At 34.4% G+C, this 15,911-nt stretch overlaps 1 protein-coding gene across 1 annotated transcript in view; it reads left to right on the forward strand.

The window, feature by feature from the left end:
- The window catches only part of DEG7 (DegP protease 7), a 60,608-nt gene that overhangs the window by 21,761 nt on the left and 22,936 nt on the right, over nt 1-15,911 (forward strand). The window contains exons 6-11 of the mRNA XM_086447292.1: nt 1,075-1,200; nt 6,854-6,943; nt 8,386-8,451; nt 8,591-8,647; nt 8,740-8,805; nt 10,114-10,221. Coding sequence (XP_086303418.1) covers nt 1,075-1,200; nt 6,854-6,943; nt 8,386-8,451; nt 8,591-8,647; nt 8,740-8,805; nt 10,114-10,221 — 513 coding nt within the window. The remainder of the gene's footprint in view (nt 1-1,074; nt 1,201-6,853; nt 6,944-8,385; nt 8,452-8,590; nt 8,648-8,739; nt 8,806-10,113; nt 10,222-15,911) is intronic.

Here is a 15,911-nt window from a genome sequence, read left to right on the forward strand (position 1 = left end):
CTTTATTTTTCATTGTTGAATTTCAATTTTAAATTTTGGAGTAAGTTGGAAGTTCAGTAGCCATCCATTTTCAAAACTTGGATTAAGCCCCAAAGAAATTATTTTTTGAAAATTTCTTTTTTGAATTTGAGCTTTTCAATGAATTTTAGAGGGCTGTGGTGTTGGATTGCTAATGTGGTAATCCATTTGAGCAAAATGGCCCTTAGTAAGGCTTAAAATCTTATTAAGTTAGTAAGGAAAGTGTTTCTCAAAAAAAAAGAAAAAGAGGGATGGAGAGACGTGCCTTGAGAATAGAAATGAGAGCTTGACTATGTGAGGTTTTCTCTAGCCTTTACAACGAATTAGGAAAAAATAAATGAATCTTTTTAATAAAAAAGAAAAATAGGAGTTTACTAAAGTAGGAAAGAGTAATCCTGGTGTTTTGGTGGGATTCCTCTTTCCCAGTTTTTTGTTCATGCTAAACTCCTCTTGATTTATGTTAAAACCCTCTTCATTTTCTTTATGCGTTGAACAAACACAAATTTAAGGGATAGTGTATCTTATACAACATGTTGGATATGATTTCTTGACTGACAAACACAACCTTACAAAAGACAAAAATATCCCTTATTTACAATGGGTGAGGTACAATTTCTTTATAGATAAAATGTAAAGGATAATTATTGTATCCAACAATATTATACACAAAAATGTCTTTCTTGCTTGTTTTACCAATATTTTCACAGCATTGGTCCATCATTTTCTTAAAGCCTTCAACCTGCAATAGAATGATCTATCTTTCTTGTTTTACAAATTGTCTGTTTTTTTGCACTTGTTTAGCCTATTTCAAGTGATCTCCTTTATTTCCTCGGTTGCATTGTCTGCAGTTGTGTTTGTTTTTCCTAATTCTGTCATTCATACCAACATCTTTATCTTGGAAGACCTAACTACAAAGCCCTTTTCTTGAAATAAAGTGTTACTTTCACCAAAATTAACCATATTGTTTGCAGTTTTACTGAGTGTTAAAGGCCAAGTTATGTTATGTTGAGTCAAACTTTGATCTCATTTTTATTTTTTTTGCTTTTGACCTGTCAGGCTGCATCGGGGACAAAAGGAGGATCAAGTGGTTCCCCCGTCATAAATTGGCAAGGAAGAGCAGTGGCTTTGAATGCTGGTAGCAAATCATCAAGTGCTTCTGCATTTTTTCTTCCTTTAGAACGAGTTAGTTTTTCTTCTGCCATATGTTCATAAACTTAATTATATCATATATTTTTTTTCATTTTATGCATGCATGGTGGTGCCTGCTTTATTGGACCATCCTGATAATTTTGGGAATATAATAGATATATTTTATAAGCACATGTTTGTTTGAGCATTCTCTTGTATATTGTATATATGAGACAGAGGAACCAATTCTAAGACACCAATTCTAAGACAACTTGAAAATTTCCATCATTAGAGTTATGTTTTACAATTGGAGTGTTTGGCAGATTGATTCAGGCAGCTAGAAAAATGATAGGAAGGTAAGAAACAAAACTTTGATCATGACCACCAAGATTTGTAACAGAAAAATATTGGAGAAACCTCATGCAGGATGCTAATACAAGCAATCCCGAGAGTTCACAAAAGAACTAGATAAAATTTTAAAGGCAATATTATTGAATAATCTAGTCACCTAAAAGTTGTAATATTCTCATAACACTTTATTTATAAGAAACCAAAACTTAAGACCAACTTAAAATATAAGCAACAAAATCACAGCCATCCATCCAAAGCATACCAAAAAGTTTAACACATTTTTGACTCCTAAATCATCAGAATATTCCCAAAAGTTGTAAAATTGTTGTAGCAGATCTCTGAACAAGCTTTTCAACCCACGCACTGCCGTCTCATCATCATATGAATGAATTATAATCAGCCCATCATTTGGATTACTTTTTTTCCCTTTATTTTATTTTCTTTCTTGATCAAGAACTTCTTGCCTTCATAGTCAAATTCTTCCAGTGTATAGCTAGGCTCCCGGCACTTGGAGCAATAAAAGAAGATCCATTAGATTGATTTCTTCCTGAATCCTGGATCAAGAATTGTTTCCTGGCACTCTTCTTGTGAATATTGCCCCCCCCCCCGCCGCCCGCCCATAGTTGACTTAGACCTGATACCCCTCAGTACAGATTGGACCCCAGCCTCACCTACCTTGCCACTTCTCCACTTACCAAGGCATGGTGATATGCCTAGTGTAATTTCAGCATGCCTTGGTAAAACAGTTCTATACCTCCAATATACTACCATGCCAATTATTCATCACTTTCCATATACAACCAAGGTACGCTGATATTCCTAGTGAAGTTTCAGCACTCCTTTGTAGAACTGTTACATGCCTTCAATATACTACCGTACCAACTATTCATCACTTTCCATCAACTAATTCCTTGCAAACAACTGGTCTACTTCCCCTATGTATTCTTTGACAGTCATATTTCTTTGCCGAAGGTTTTATAAACGTTGGTACATGGTCTGTACGTGATTAAAGGGTTGAAAAATTTTCTACTGTCTTTTCTTATTTTTCTCCCAAGTTGTGACCTTGGATTTGCAATTTCCTTTGTGTTATCGTCAATTGCTCCCACCAGGCTTTGCCTTTAACTTCAATGTGACTGGCTTCAGTTTCTTGTCATTCGGCACTTCCTTGTACTCAAATATCCATTCAATAGTGATCAACCAATCGATAAAATTTTCAGCTTGCAAACTGCCATGAAATTTGGGATTTCTATCTTGAAACTGAAGTGCACGATTTTTCTTTATGTATGATGATCTGCGCAGGCATGGTCATGAGATGAATTCTCATTGACATCCAAAGCTTAATTTATTGGCCATGACCTTGATGAACAATAGACCTGTGCAATATCTGATGCAGCTCCAACTAGTGTTGGCTGGACCATAGAACCGCTAAAACCCACAGAAGGATGTTGAAAAGGGAGGAAAAATACGCAGCAATAGAAGAGGTAACTTAGGTGTACGGGCACAAGCTTTGCAATCTGCAAAGAGCACTCCCGATTTGTTCTAGAACAGGGCTAATTGTCTCGAACACTTAAAACAGCAGATAAATGTTGTATTCTTCTCAAAAAAATAAAAAAATAAAAAATTGATGCAGAAGGTGCACAAAGCATATAAGTTGTCCCCTTAAGAAAACCTTACTAAGATGAAAACTGAACCACCATTGAATCTAACCTAGACTATTAATTTGTCATCATTTAAGACAAAATTGGGCTAAAATACCACATCACTTAAACATGCTTACTTAGATGAAAATTGGTACCAAAAGTACCCTTACCTTGACAGAACATAAATAATAAATAAAAGAATAGAAAAAGGAGACAAATAGGAGACACAAAAAGGGAGTTAATGTAAAAGAAAAGTCCTCATTTTCTGCCCTTCATGGATTCGTAAAATCCATCTTGGCTAAACGATCAATGGCCATCATGTCTACATCAAAATTTTATACACATCTAGACATTACAAATGCACCGTACTTTTTAAACTTGGCAATGCTGATATTTGCTTATGAAATAACTAGTAAATTGCACGTGGAATATGTTATTATTATTATTATTATTATTATTATTATAAGAATAAAATCAATAAAAAAAAAAAAAAATTTTAGTCAAATAATGAGAGTAAAAAAGGTTCAAATTCAATCAAAGGGTGTAGCATAATATCGTGATGCCAGGCATAATCATATATTTTTCTCATAAAAAAACTAAGTTTAAAATAAATATTATTAGAATGGGATATAAAAAAAATAAATAACAACTTCATTGGTGATTCCTAACCATTGAATTATAGTGTTTTTAGTAATTGACTTGAAAATTAGGCCCTTAAATAGTTCTAAAAGCCATCATAAAAAAAAAAAAAAAGTTATATTCACTAACATTGGGATATTTCATAACTTTTAAAACTTAAGGATCATGAGTTATTAGGAAAACTATTATATTATATATATATATATATATATTTAATGAGTTAATCTAGCCTAACTAAGTAAGATTTTAAATCTTACTAAGGGTCATGAGCCCAGCATCCAAAACATGATCCAACATTGTTTGCCACCGTTGAATTTAAATTTTAAGTTTTGGATTTTAATTCCAAATCCGTCCATTTTAAATCTTACTAAGGGTCATGAGCTCAGCATCTAAAACATGATCCAACATTGTTTGCCACTGTTGAATTTTAATTTTAAATTTTGGATTTAAATTCCAAATCCGTCCATTTTGAATCTAAGGTTTTTCATGAAACCTAGAAGGTTGTTATATTTGGATTGATTGTAAGTGGTAATCCAAGTTGCCCAATGACTCTGAGTAAGATTTGAAATCTCACTCACTAAGCAAAATGTTATTATATTATATTCTAAAATAGATCAATAGAAGAGGATCTAATAAAAAAAAAAAAAATAAAAAAATAGAAAGAGCTGTTAGTGACACCCCAACTTTTATTTATTACACCTCAATTAAAGATTAAAACACATTATTCAAACATTACAAAGATTGGGTTCAAGTTTTTAATAACCATTAGAAAACATTATAACATTCATTCAAAATATTTTAGTAGTTGTTTACAATTAGGATTTGGCTCATAAAATCTCAAACATAAAAAAATAAAAATTTGAGAGAGAGAGAGAGAGAGAGAGAGAGAGAGAGAGAGAGAGAGAGCACCTATATTAAAGATTCACATTAGAAAGAAGTAACAATAGTAGTAGGAGCCTACTTGCTCTCATGATCTATCGTTTCCTATTCGCTCCCCATCCATGCTTTCACACTTAGATCAAATACTTGGATCTTGTCATCTTTCGAATGTTCTCCGTACTTGAACTCAATCTTTTAATCAATTGAAGAGAGCATTCTTGCCATTCTAGGATACCGAGGTCCTTATCACCTTAACGTTGTGTTTGGATTGAGAGAATGGAGAGAAGAGAAGAGAAGATAAATGAGTTTCTTTCCATTTCTCTTGTTTGGATTGTTAAGTAGGAGAGAGAAGAGAAAATAATTGGAGAGAAAAAAAAATGTGAGTTTTTTTTCTCTCCAAAAGTGGAGAGAAGAGAGAATTGGAAAGAAACCCTTTTAAAATATTTTATAATTTCAACTCCGTCCCTAGACCTCTTTTAAGATATTTTAAAATTCAAAAGTAGTCCCAAGTTCTCTCCTGTTAATCCAAACATGGTGGAGAGAAAGTGAGTTTCTCTTCTCTCCTCATCTCTCAATCCAAACATATTCTAAGGGGTATTGAGGAAGAGGGACTTTTAAAAACGTGAAGTTTATAAAGTAAAAAAAAAATCTAGTAATAAAATTACTATTTTTAAATTTCATTAAAGATTGGATACTATTTTTAAAATAATTGTTTGTGATTTGTGAGAGTAATATGCTATTTGATAATTAAAATTTTAAATCTTTTAAATATTGGGTACTGACGTCCCTTATCACCTTGTCTATGGTAAGAGATATAGTGGAAGAGGGACCCTTGAAGTGGATAAGTAAGAAATAAATAAAATCTATTAGTTAAATTAATTAAAAATATTTTTTAAATTAATTTTCTTAAAAAATGGAAGAAAACTAATTTGCAGATATAGTGGAACAAGGACTCTAAAGTGGATAAGTGAAAAAACAAAAATCTATCAGTATAATTAAATTTTTATTTAAAAGTATTTTTTAATTAATTTTCTAATAGAAAAAGGAAGAAAACTAATTTTCCTTTTAAGGATGTAGAGGATTCTCTACCAATTCTCCTTTATGGTAAAGAATATATTGCAATTTTCTTTCTTTTATTACACACCTCTTGTTTTAGGAAAACTTGACATGCCTCCCAAAATTTTAAAAATTTAGACACGTCTCCCTATGGTGTTGGCTTAAAACAAGGTAATCTACCTCCATGTAGGAAAAAAAGGTGATTAAATTTAAAAACATAGGTGCAATTAAATTTTGTCAAAGTCAATGATCAAGGGAAGCAAATGAGATTTATTTTTGGAATCTATAGGTGCAAATGAAAGTATATGCCTTAATACTTGTGGTCGCATTTTTTATCTTTGTTTGGTATCGAGGGATGTTTTCCTAGCTCGGTTAAGTTGGCCTTGGAGTCCTGGGTGACATGGGGCGGTTCTTTCTTGGCTTCTAAACGGATATTGTGGTTCTTGGTTCCTTTTGCTATTTGTTGGGGTATTTGGACTCATCGAAACCGGTGCATATTCGAAGGAAAAGTTTTTACGTTTGAGGGTTTAGTTATGCCTATCTTGGAGCTCTTGTTTTCTTGGAGCAAGCTTTATAAGGTCTTTTCGGGGGTCTTCTTTGAAGATTTTGTTGTTAGATGGGATAGGATACGTTCGTTATCATGAGAGTTTTGTTGTTTTCCTTTGTTTGTTTTGTTTTTCTCCTGCTATGTTTTTGAGGTGGTCCGCTCGACCACCCTTTTTTCCTCTCTTTTTAGTTTAATAAAATTATCTTTATTGATAAAAAAAAAATAAATCACCATCTACACCATAAGGATTCTTGGCAATTAGATTCCTTGATGGCATGAATTCTCTTAAATGAATATCTTCATGCCACATGGGTCTTGGCCTAAGGCGTCGAAAAGTTCCACTTCATTTCTTTTGTGGAGTACAATGGTATTTGAAGTTTTCCATGTTTTGTCAACATGACAACAAAAACGTGGTAGGCAGTCAAGATAGGCTTGATGTAATGACGGAAAAACAATGAAGTTGCATTCAATTCTACTAAGCACTATTGCATCTTGCATCACTCATAAGGAAATGAGATAGAGTGAGATGCCATTTTGGGATTGATAAAGGTTTTATGTTCTCCTGGTGCTAATTCTTGACATTTACTATTGGCAGGTTGTTAGAGCATTAAACTTTCTGCAGAAAGGCAGAGACTCATCTGGGTCTACATGGGAGGCAATAGCTATTCCTCGTGGCACACTTCAGGTTTGTTGGTCGTGCAGCACTTCACATTCTTAGATGATCCCCTTAGGTCGTCAGCCTATTGAGAACTGTGCAAAGTTTGCAACTTTTAAATTTTGTGGTGAATGTTATATTTTATCTTCTAATAATTTATTTTCCTCTATAATACACTTTTGAGCAGGAAAATTCTCTGTTTTGATCATTTTGCCCTTCATTACTTGCCTGAGAAACCTCATTTGTTTATCTTATTGTTGCAGAAAAATTCCCTAAGCTTTGTATGAGCTTGTAAAGTACTAAATTGATCATTTCTGCATCAAATCTTTGAACTACTGCTGATTCTGTGTAACTGTGGAACATGATTGCTAAAATAAATTCAAATGTCATAGATTGACTCTAATGTACTTTCCTTCATCGGGACAAGAAAGATACATACTAGCTAAATTGAAACTATAGTCTATTCATGATTGTTAATTCTTTAAGCACGTGAATGAGGATGGAGATTAGGTTAGAGGTGCAGGGTTGGTCTAAACAAGCCACCATTGTAACTTGTTATAGCATTCTCATTTCTGTTCTCGATTGGGCCATGCTCTACAGTGGATGAACGGCTATTGCATTCTCGTTGCATACATAAGTATGCAATTATTTATTTGATAGAAATATGGCAATATGTTTGATATGATATTTTGTATGACTATGATCCTCCTTGATTGGGAAAACTTATCTTGTGGATCTACGCCATATCCCAAAGATCGGGATTGGCAACATCAACCCTACTTCACCATCTACGCTTTGAAGCGTGTCTGTTCAAATGTTTTGTACTTTATCCAAATGATTTTCAGCATTACATTCCCCTTTTTGAGCCTTCCAACTTGCACTATGGCACTGTATATTTTTGCCATCATTGGTCTTCATTGTTCATGCACTACGCATCTATATCGCCTTTACTTTATTTTAATTCCTGTTTATATTATTCCTAGATTCTCTCCAATAAATTGGTTGAGAGGTATGCTCTCAGAGCCAAAAAGACCTTCAGGTTCGACATGCCATTCTAAGCTTGTAATCAATCAATCAAGTGTTGCTATAAATATAACAAAATTGATTTGCGCATTCTGCTCAATCTTAACTCTATTTTGAAACAATTATTAGACATCTCATAGCTGGATAATTTCATTGCTTGTAGTTTTGTTTTTTATGTTCAATTTCATTCATTTTTCATTTCATTTTTTTAATAATTTTACGCTCTTTTTAAAATCAGCTACTAGATGTATCTATAACTTGTTAATTAAAACTCATTCATCCCCTCACACTGTTCACTCTTTCATACATGTCCTTAAAAGATGAAGAATCTCTATTTTTATATTCTTAATCTTGAAGCCCTTGTACCTGCAAACTTTTCTTACATTCAGTTCTACTTCAGTGAAATTTACGAGGATTCATCATTTTCTCATTGTCCTTCCCACATTTAGGTGACATTTATTCATAAAGGATTTGATGAGACACGTAGGCTTGGACTCCAAAGTGAAACAGAGCAGGTAACTATGTCCTTGCATGCTTATTTTTCAGATTGTTTGAAATTTCCACGTGTAATTAGGATTTTATGGGTGGCCTTATTTTTTTTTTTCCGTTGATGATGCAACATTATGGATTTAATTGTTATGCTTGTTTAATTAGATGGTGAGGCATGCATCTCCTGTAAGTGAAACTGGAATGCTTGTTGTTGATTCTGTGGTGAGTTCCTCTACATACCCTTTTTAAAATGATTTGATTTAGTAGAATTGTTTATTTACTTTAATAGCTTCACCGTAATGTACCTATTTTAGGTACCTGGTGGTCCTGCTCACAAACAATTGGAGCCAGGTGATGTTCTCATTCGGGTGAATGGGGAGGTAAGAAATGCCTATATAATTTAAATAAGCAGAACATTTTACTTTTATGATCTAGGATCATAGATGATATTATTGGGTATTCCATTAGTAAAACTTTCTTTAGAGCCACATTCACTAAATTGTATAACTTTTACGTGCACGTGCAATATTATTTTTTTGTTTGTATTCTACCTGTCATGCATGGGGCCATTGTTTATGACACTATCGTTCAGATGTAGAGAATGGGAGTAATTTGTAGTTGGAGTGGAGATTTATATATCTGTGTCTACCTTAGTGGATTGGCTCACCATGAGCCTGGGGATGTAGTCCGCGATTAGGTGACAAAACCCATCAACAAATTCTGCCCGTCTTTTTGTTCTTGTTCTTTTTATTCTTTGTGTTGGATCAGATATTATTTGAATTGGGTAATTAAATCTGCCCAAAAATAGAAAATCTCTGTAAAAAAATTTACTTAATCTATGAGTGGGAAGATTTTAAATTATCTTTTGATGGAATTGTATTTATGATATTGTATTTTTGTTAAAATGGGGACCATTATGACAACTAGGTAAAAGAGCTATTTATATGTTTTCTCATTTTGTGCTTACCCCCTTTCAGAGGACCCTCATGTGTAGAAATGCTCCTTTCGTGTTTTCTATAAAGCCTTCTGATTCCTCTTAAGTATTTTTCTTTTGTTTTTTGAGTCTTTCATTTCATTGATTCCATAATGCTTTTTATCCAACTGTGTCACATTAAAGAATTCATCTGCTCTTGCTCCGGTCTTAATCACGCCTCTTTACCCATTTTGAATTCCAAACTTTTGGCCTTTATAGCCAATATCTTTCCTCTGATTTGCCAGAGTTCTGCACCTTTCTTTTCCCATTTTTGGAAAGACCTAGAGTGAAGATCAGATCCCTGTTTTCAAGATTCTGATCTCAAGAGTGCACCATTATTCTCATCACACTATTTTATGTGCATGTGTGTGTGTGCATGAAATAACCAAGTGCGTGTGTGTGCGCGCGCGCATGTTGCTGCATTAAAGGAACATGTTTCTTTAGATTATTTGCTTGCTAATTTGAAGGTCCTGTCTCATATTCACTACCAAAGCATATCTGATATTTAACTAATTATGGCTAATCCAAAATCTTAAGCGCTGTGAGCTTTTTCACCTTGACAAACTACACGTAGTTCAGAACTAAATTCCCGTTGTCATTGGATTGGGAATCCCTATTCATTGGAGATTGTATACTACCTTTCATTCCAGTTATTTTTTTTGTTTGTAAAATTGTTTCTAAATTAACATGCTACATATATTAAAATTCCATGCAGGTTATTACTCAATTTCTGAAGCTGGAGACCATACTTGATGATAGTGTCGACCAGAAAATAGATTTGCAGATTGAAAGGGGTGGTACTGAAATAAATGTCAAATTGATGGTAGTATCTATGCTCCCATATTCTTCTTTTTGCTATGTTTTATTACTTGCTGAGTTCTTTCTATAGGTACTATGGGAGAAAAATTGCTGATTATGTGGTGATATAAATTATAGATCTCTTTGTGATGGATGATCATCTTGATATTTGAGTTTCCAAGAATTTTGATACTGTGTCAAGTGTTTGGATAACTTGTTAGATTAATTATGAAAATTTTGGTAAAAGTAGTAAAACTAGAAAAAAAAATTATAATTGGAATTTTTGAGAGAAGGAGCATTTCTTAAGTCGTTGATGATATGTGCACAAAAGAAACTGACTGCTCCCTTAAGTTACCACTGGAAAATGTCCAAGCTTCAAGAAAGCAATATATTCAATGTTCATTCTATTTTCAAAGGGATTGGTTAGGTATCTTGGACAACATATTTTCATTGGACTTTCATTTTACGGAGATATTGATTAAGGATGTTCGATGAGAGAATTTCTTTCAAATTTTGCATTTTGGAGAGTATGGGTTAGGTGCTTCAATGAAGGGCTTTGATTTGGTTGGAGTCGCTTCATGCTAGAGGAAACTGTAAATAACCTAACGCAAACTGCAGTTTGCTCTTGATAAAATAAAGAGGAAAGTGTAGAAAAATTAAAGAGAAAACTAGGCAGCAGAAGAAATAGATAAATATTGGCCTACTTCAATAAAGAATCTTCAATCTACAAGGCATGGCAAGAGAAATAAATGTCTGAGAAAACTTAAATTTATTCAAGGAAGTTATGTATCTAATAATGGTTTAAATAGATTTTAGGACTTTTACTTTGACTCCTAATGTACCTTCCCAAAATATATACTTTCCCAAGATAGTAAATAACCTAATTCGGCTAAAACTCCTCTAGTAACCTTAAAAGACTTGGTACTACCTTCCCAAACAATTTAGGATTTTAAATAATCCTAAATTTGACTTAAAAAAATGAAAAATAATACTAATTGAGATGTGGCCTTCTATAGGTTGCAATCGGAATTACATCGTCCTCACCGAGTTGGATAGAACTCAGCTCCGGTGAGTTGTCTTGAGCATACATGCCGAAAAACTCTTTTTGTAGTTTCTTTAACTCTGGTCGGATGATCCACATATTCTCCATCATTGGACGATTCTTCCACTTGACTAGATATTGTTGATGCTTTCTTTGCCGTGCCTTCATCTTCTTGATGGCAATGATATGGTGAATTTCTTCTTGCATGCTTGGTTTTGTTGCTTTTGCTTATTAGCCCAACCGAACCTTTTCAATGCTCTCCATGGCAATCAAAAATATTGGACATGTTGAACAACGGAGTGATATCTAATCCATTGGGTATTGCTACTAGTGTAGCGGAAGCGTAGAATTTAGAGTCAATGGATTCAAGTCGAACCAATAGGTTCAAAAGGGTGAATCAATGGATTCGAAACCCTAGAAAACTTGAAGATAGATTTGTTCTAAGCAAAGAATTGTATTGATTGATTTTCAATTTTCGAATTTGCAGCGCCTTATATAGATAACTCCATCATAACAACTTAGAAACATTCTAGAATACTAAAAATAACTTCCTTAAACCATCTATAACATAATAACTTCCTAAACCTATTATAACTCAAGTTGGACACTTTAAAAACACTCATGATTGTAGTCCAAACAATAAAAACGAAATTTAATAAAAAATAGAAATTTCTAAATCCTATTTGGACACAAACTACCAACTTTCTAAAATAAAAAGTGGAAACTAACTAGTATTCCTAAATCCTACTACAATTGAGACTCAAATCAGTTAAATTAATACTAAAATAGTAAAAACAACTATGCTGGAAATTATTGGACCTAATTGACTTGGTCAAGGTTGGAAAATTTATTTTCCCGCACTAAAATCTTCTTTCTCTTTTGATCAAACTTCTCCATATACTCTATGGCTAGATGTTCTACATCAGGCTTCTCTTCTTTGAAAGAACTCGTCATCAAGTTGGTAGAAAATGAAAAATCTCCAACTGGAAAGTAGGGAAAAATATCCTTGACATTGACAATGGAGGAGATGTACATATCGGCAAGGAGATCGATAGCATAAGCAGTATCAATGATCTTGGGAAGAATGTGTAGGGGACCAATCTTCTTCTGCTTAGTCTTGTTGTAGGTGCCTAAAGGAAATATATCCTTGCTTAAGTAAACCATGAACAAATCATTGACTTCATAGGCCTTAAAACACCGGTGTTTGTCAGCATCAAGCTTGTACTTCGCATTCACAACTCTCTAAGTTCTTCTTGACAGTAGCATGGAGCTTCTGAAGGTAGTTGATCATAACATCAGCTGCAACATGAAAGTTAGGCAAGGTAGGAAGAGTAACCGGATCAAGAGTGCGGTCGGGAAGCTTGGAATATACTATCTGGAAGGGAACCCGTGGGCCAACTCTTAGAAGAGTTATAAGCAAACTCAGCTTGTACAAGTGCTAAATCCCATTGTTGAGACTTGTCGCTTGATAGACAACTGATTAAGTTACCTAGAGTGTGGTTAACGACTTCAGTCTATGGACGTGCTGTGCTACTAAACTTCAATTTAGTCTTCAAGTGAGTCCATAAGGTCTTCCAAAACCAACTGAGAAATTTAGTATCACGATCTGGAGTAATAGTCTTGGGCATACCATGCAAACGAACCACTTCTCTGAAGAAGAGGTTGGCAATATTAATGACATCAAAAGTCTTTTTGATGGTATAAAGTGAGCCATCTTCGAGAAGTGATCAACAACCATGAAGACAAAATCAACACCTCTCTGTGTACGAGGTAATCCAAGGTCAAAATCCACGGACAATTCTTCCTACAGGGCATTGGGAACCGGGAGTGGAGTATATAACCATGCATTCTTTGAATGTCCTTTACCTCGTTGGCACACAATGCATCGGTGAACAAAATCATCAACATCTCGCTTAAGTGATTTCCAAAAGTAGCGTTCTTCAACCAAAGCAATGGTTTTATCACGCCCAAAGTGACTTTCATGGCTTCCCACATGAAGCTCTTTGACGAGGTGTTCGCAAATCGAACCTTGGGGAATACATAGCCTTGTTCCCTTGAAGAAGAAACCATCATGAAGCATAATGTCAGCAATGCCAAGTTGATCTCTTGATGTGGCTGATACACTCTATCTGCGTTTTTAAACTATGAGTATGTTTGGGCAACAACATCCCAAACTTCCTTGGCTGTATGATAGAACATAAACACCCTAGATATCTGTGGCTGCGTAGAGTGAAATAACCACAACATAACTATGAGATTCTCAAAGTCCCACCTCTCTTAAGAAGCATCGGTAGATGGGGGCTCCTTTTTAGTCCTTGTAATATAACCCCATTTTCCTCTACTGCCAATAAACATTCTTGCGGACTGAAACCACTCCAAATAATTTTGCCATCAAGTTTTATCGTCGTGATTTGAAGACTTTGATTATCTGCCGGTATAGAGTTAAACATAGGGACTAATTGGGTGGTCTTACTTGAAACACTCTCATTGCCACTAGTCATCCTCTAGACACGTGGGAATCAAACAAAATATTGTTGTACCAACCACAAAACACTATTGATTATCACAAATCAACTATCAACAACATTGACCGATCAACACAGATCAATTTCAATAATAATGGGGTTATACAGCCTTTAAAAGCTTCCAAGAAACATCAAAAAATAGAAAGGGCTATAACAAAAACCCTAAAAAGTCGTAACTTCTTCAAAAAACATCTTTGAATCCCCCAAAGACAATTATTTATAACTTTGGAACATCAAATAATAACAACTAAGGAAGATCAGTCCCGCAAACTAAATCCCAATAATTCATGTACATCCAATTAGTCAAAATCTTGAATTTTTTTTCATAAACTAATTGTATGTTTAAAACATCATAGGAATGATAAAAGAAGCTGAAAAACCAACCAAAATCTGTAGAATAATCACTCTTATTGTTTGGTGGAAGAACTCCCCTCAATCCAAAACCCTAGATGTTTATCTCTTCATAATGATGATGCACCCAAAAATCGTAAGTGTGAGGATGTCTTCCATAGATTCGTAGATGATTCTTGGATCAATTATGTTTTAGCTTTGATACCATGTAGAATTTTCAGCAAATAGAAGTAAAGAAGAAAGGAGAAAATAAGAGTGGAGTGATTACTGTTCAAGTGGCATTGTTCACGGTGAACAGTAACTCTTCATTATTTATATTAAAGAAGAAATAAGAGGATGCTATGGTGCATACACCTATACTCATTTCGACATGCACAAACTACCAACTTTCTAAAATAGAAAGTTGGAAACTAACTAGTATTCCTAAATCCTACTACCATTGAGACTCAAACCAATTAGATCAATACTTAAATAATAAAAACAACTATGCTGGAAATTATTAGACCGAATTGACTTGGTTAACCCAAGTCAACTTGGTCAAACGGAGTTGACTCAGTCAAGCCTGAAATTTTATTTTCCAGCACTAAAACCTTCTCTCTTTTATCTCTTTTCTGGTCAAACTTCTCCATATAGTCTATTGCTAGATGTTCTACATCAGCTAGATGGTAGGCATTAGGATTAATCTTCTTAATATTTGAATGGCCCAATCTTCTTATGCTTCAATGTGCTAGTAGGAAATATTTTCTTGCGCAAACCATAACCATCATATCTCCTTGTAGATCTTATCTCATCGATGTTCATTGGCAGCCTGTTCGTACTTTTTATTGCTTTCTTGCATGCACTTTGGCAAACTAGAACCGGAATGTGATCAATATGATGATGAATTTGTCGCTTGGGAGGAAGGCCTTGATCTAACTCTTTGGTTTGAAATCTTCATGCTCTTTTAAAATGGAACTTGTAGGCTTGGGAATTTGCATTGGATCCATACTTTCCTTTTCTGCCAAAGCGAAAACCACCCTAGTTTCTTTGTTGTCCTCTATGAATTTCTCTATGTGGAGGATACTTTTACCCTCCTTTGTACGAGATTTGGATGAAAAACCTTCTCTAAGTGATAGTAGTGCCACTATTCTACCATTTTTGTCAAGAGAATTATTGTGTGGCTTCCTTTTGTAAGAGGTGCCATGATCATGTTGCTAAGATCAGCCAAGTAACATATGACATGCATCCATAGGGACCACATCACACCAAACGTTGGCCACATAGTTCTTTCCAATAGAAAAGGAAATCAAACAATGACTAGTAACATTAACGTCACCTCCTTTCTTGAACCATTGAATTTTATATGGGCTTGGGTGCTTTTCCTCTTTTAAATTCAACTTGTTCCCATCTCACGTAATACCATATTCTCACTAACTCCACTATCAATGATAATGGTGCATAATTGTCCACTAAACGTGAACTAAGCTACTCATCTTCATTAATAACTTTTGGTGCAATGGGGATGGACCTTTGGATTATTAAACTCTCTGTATCTTCATTGGTGCCTATCTCTTACCACATCTCATGCTCTGTCATAATTTCAACTTTGTCCTCATTTTCATGTGTATCTTCCTCTTCAACCAAGCTCACCATTGTTTTAGTTTGACATTTAGGACACTCAAATGAGTGGTGTTTCCATTCAAGACACCTAAAACAATTAAATTCAGCTTGGTTTGTTCGCAATGTACGTGTTTGGATAACAACCTGTTCATTTCCCTTTCTCCCTTGCCTAGTGTTCTAGAGCGTCAATGGCTCTAA

The sequence above is a fragment of the Akebia trifoliata genome, chromosome 7 (genome assembly GCF_017979445.1).
Source record: "Akebia trifoliata isolate Shusen 1 chromosome 7, ASM1797944v1, whole genome shotgun sequence".
NCBI classification, from domain to species: Eukaryota; Viridiplantae; Streptophyta; class Magnoliopsida; order Ranunculales; family Lardizabalaceae; genus Akebia; species Akebia trifoliata.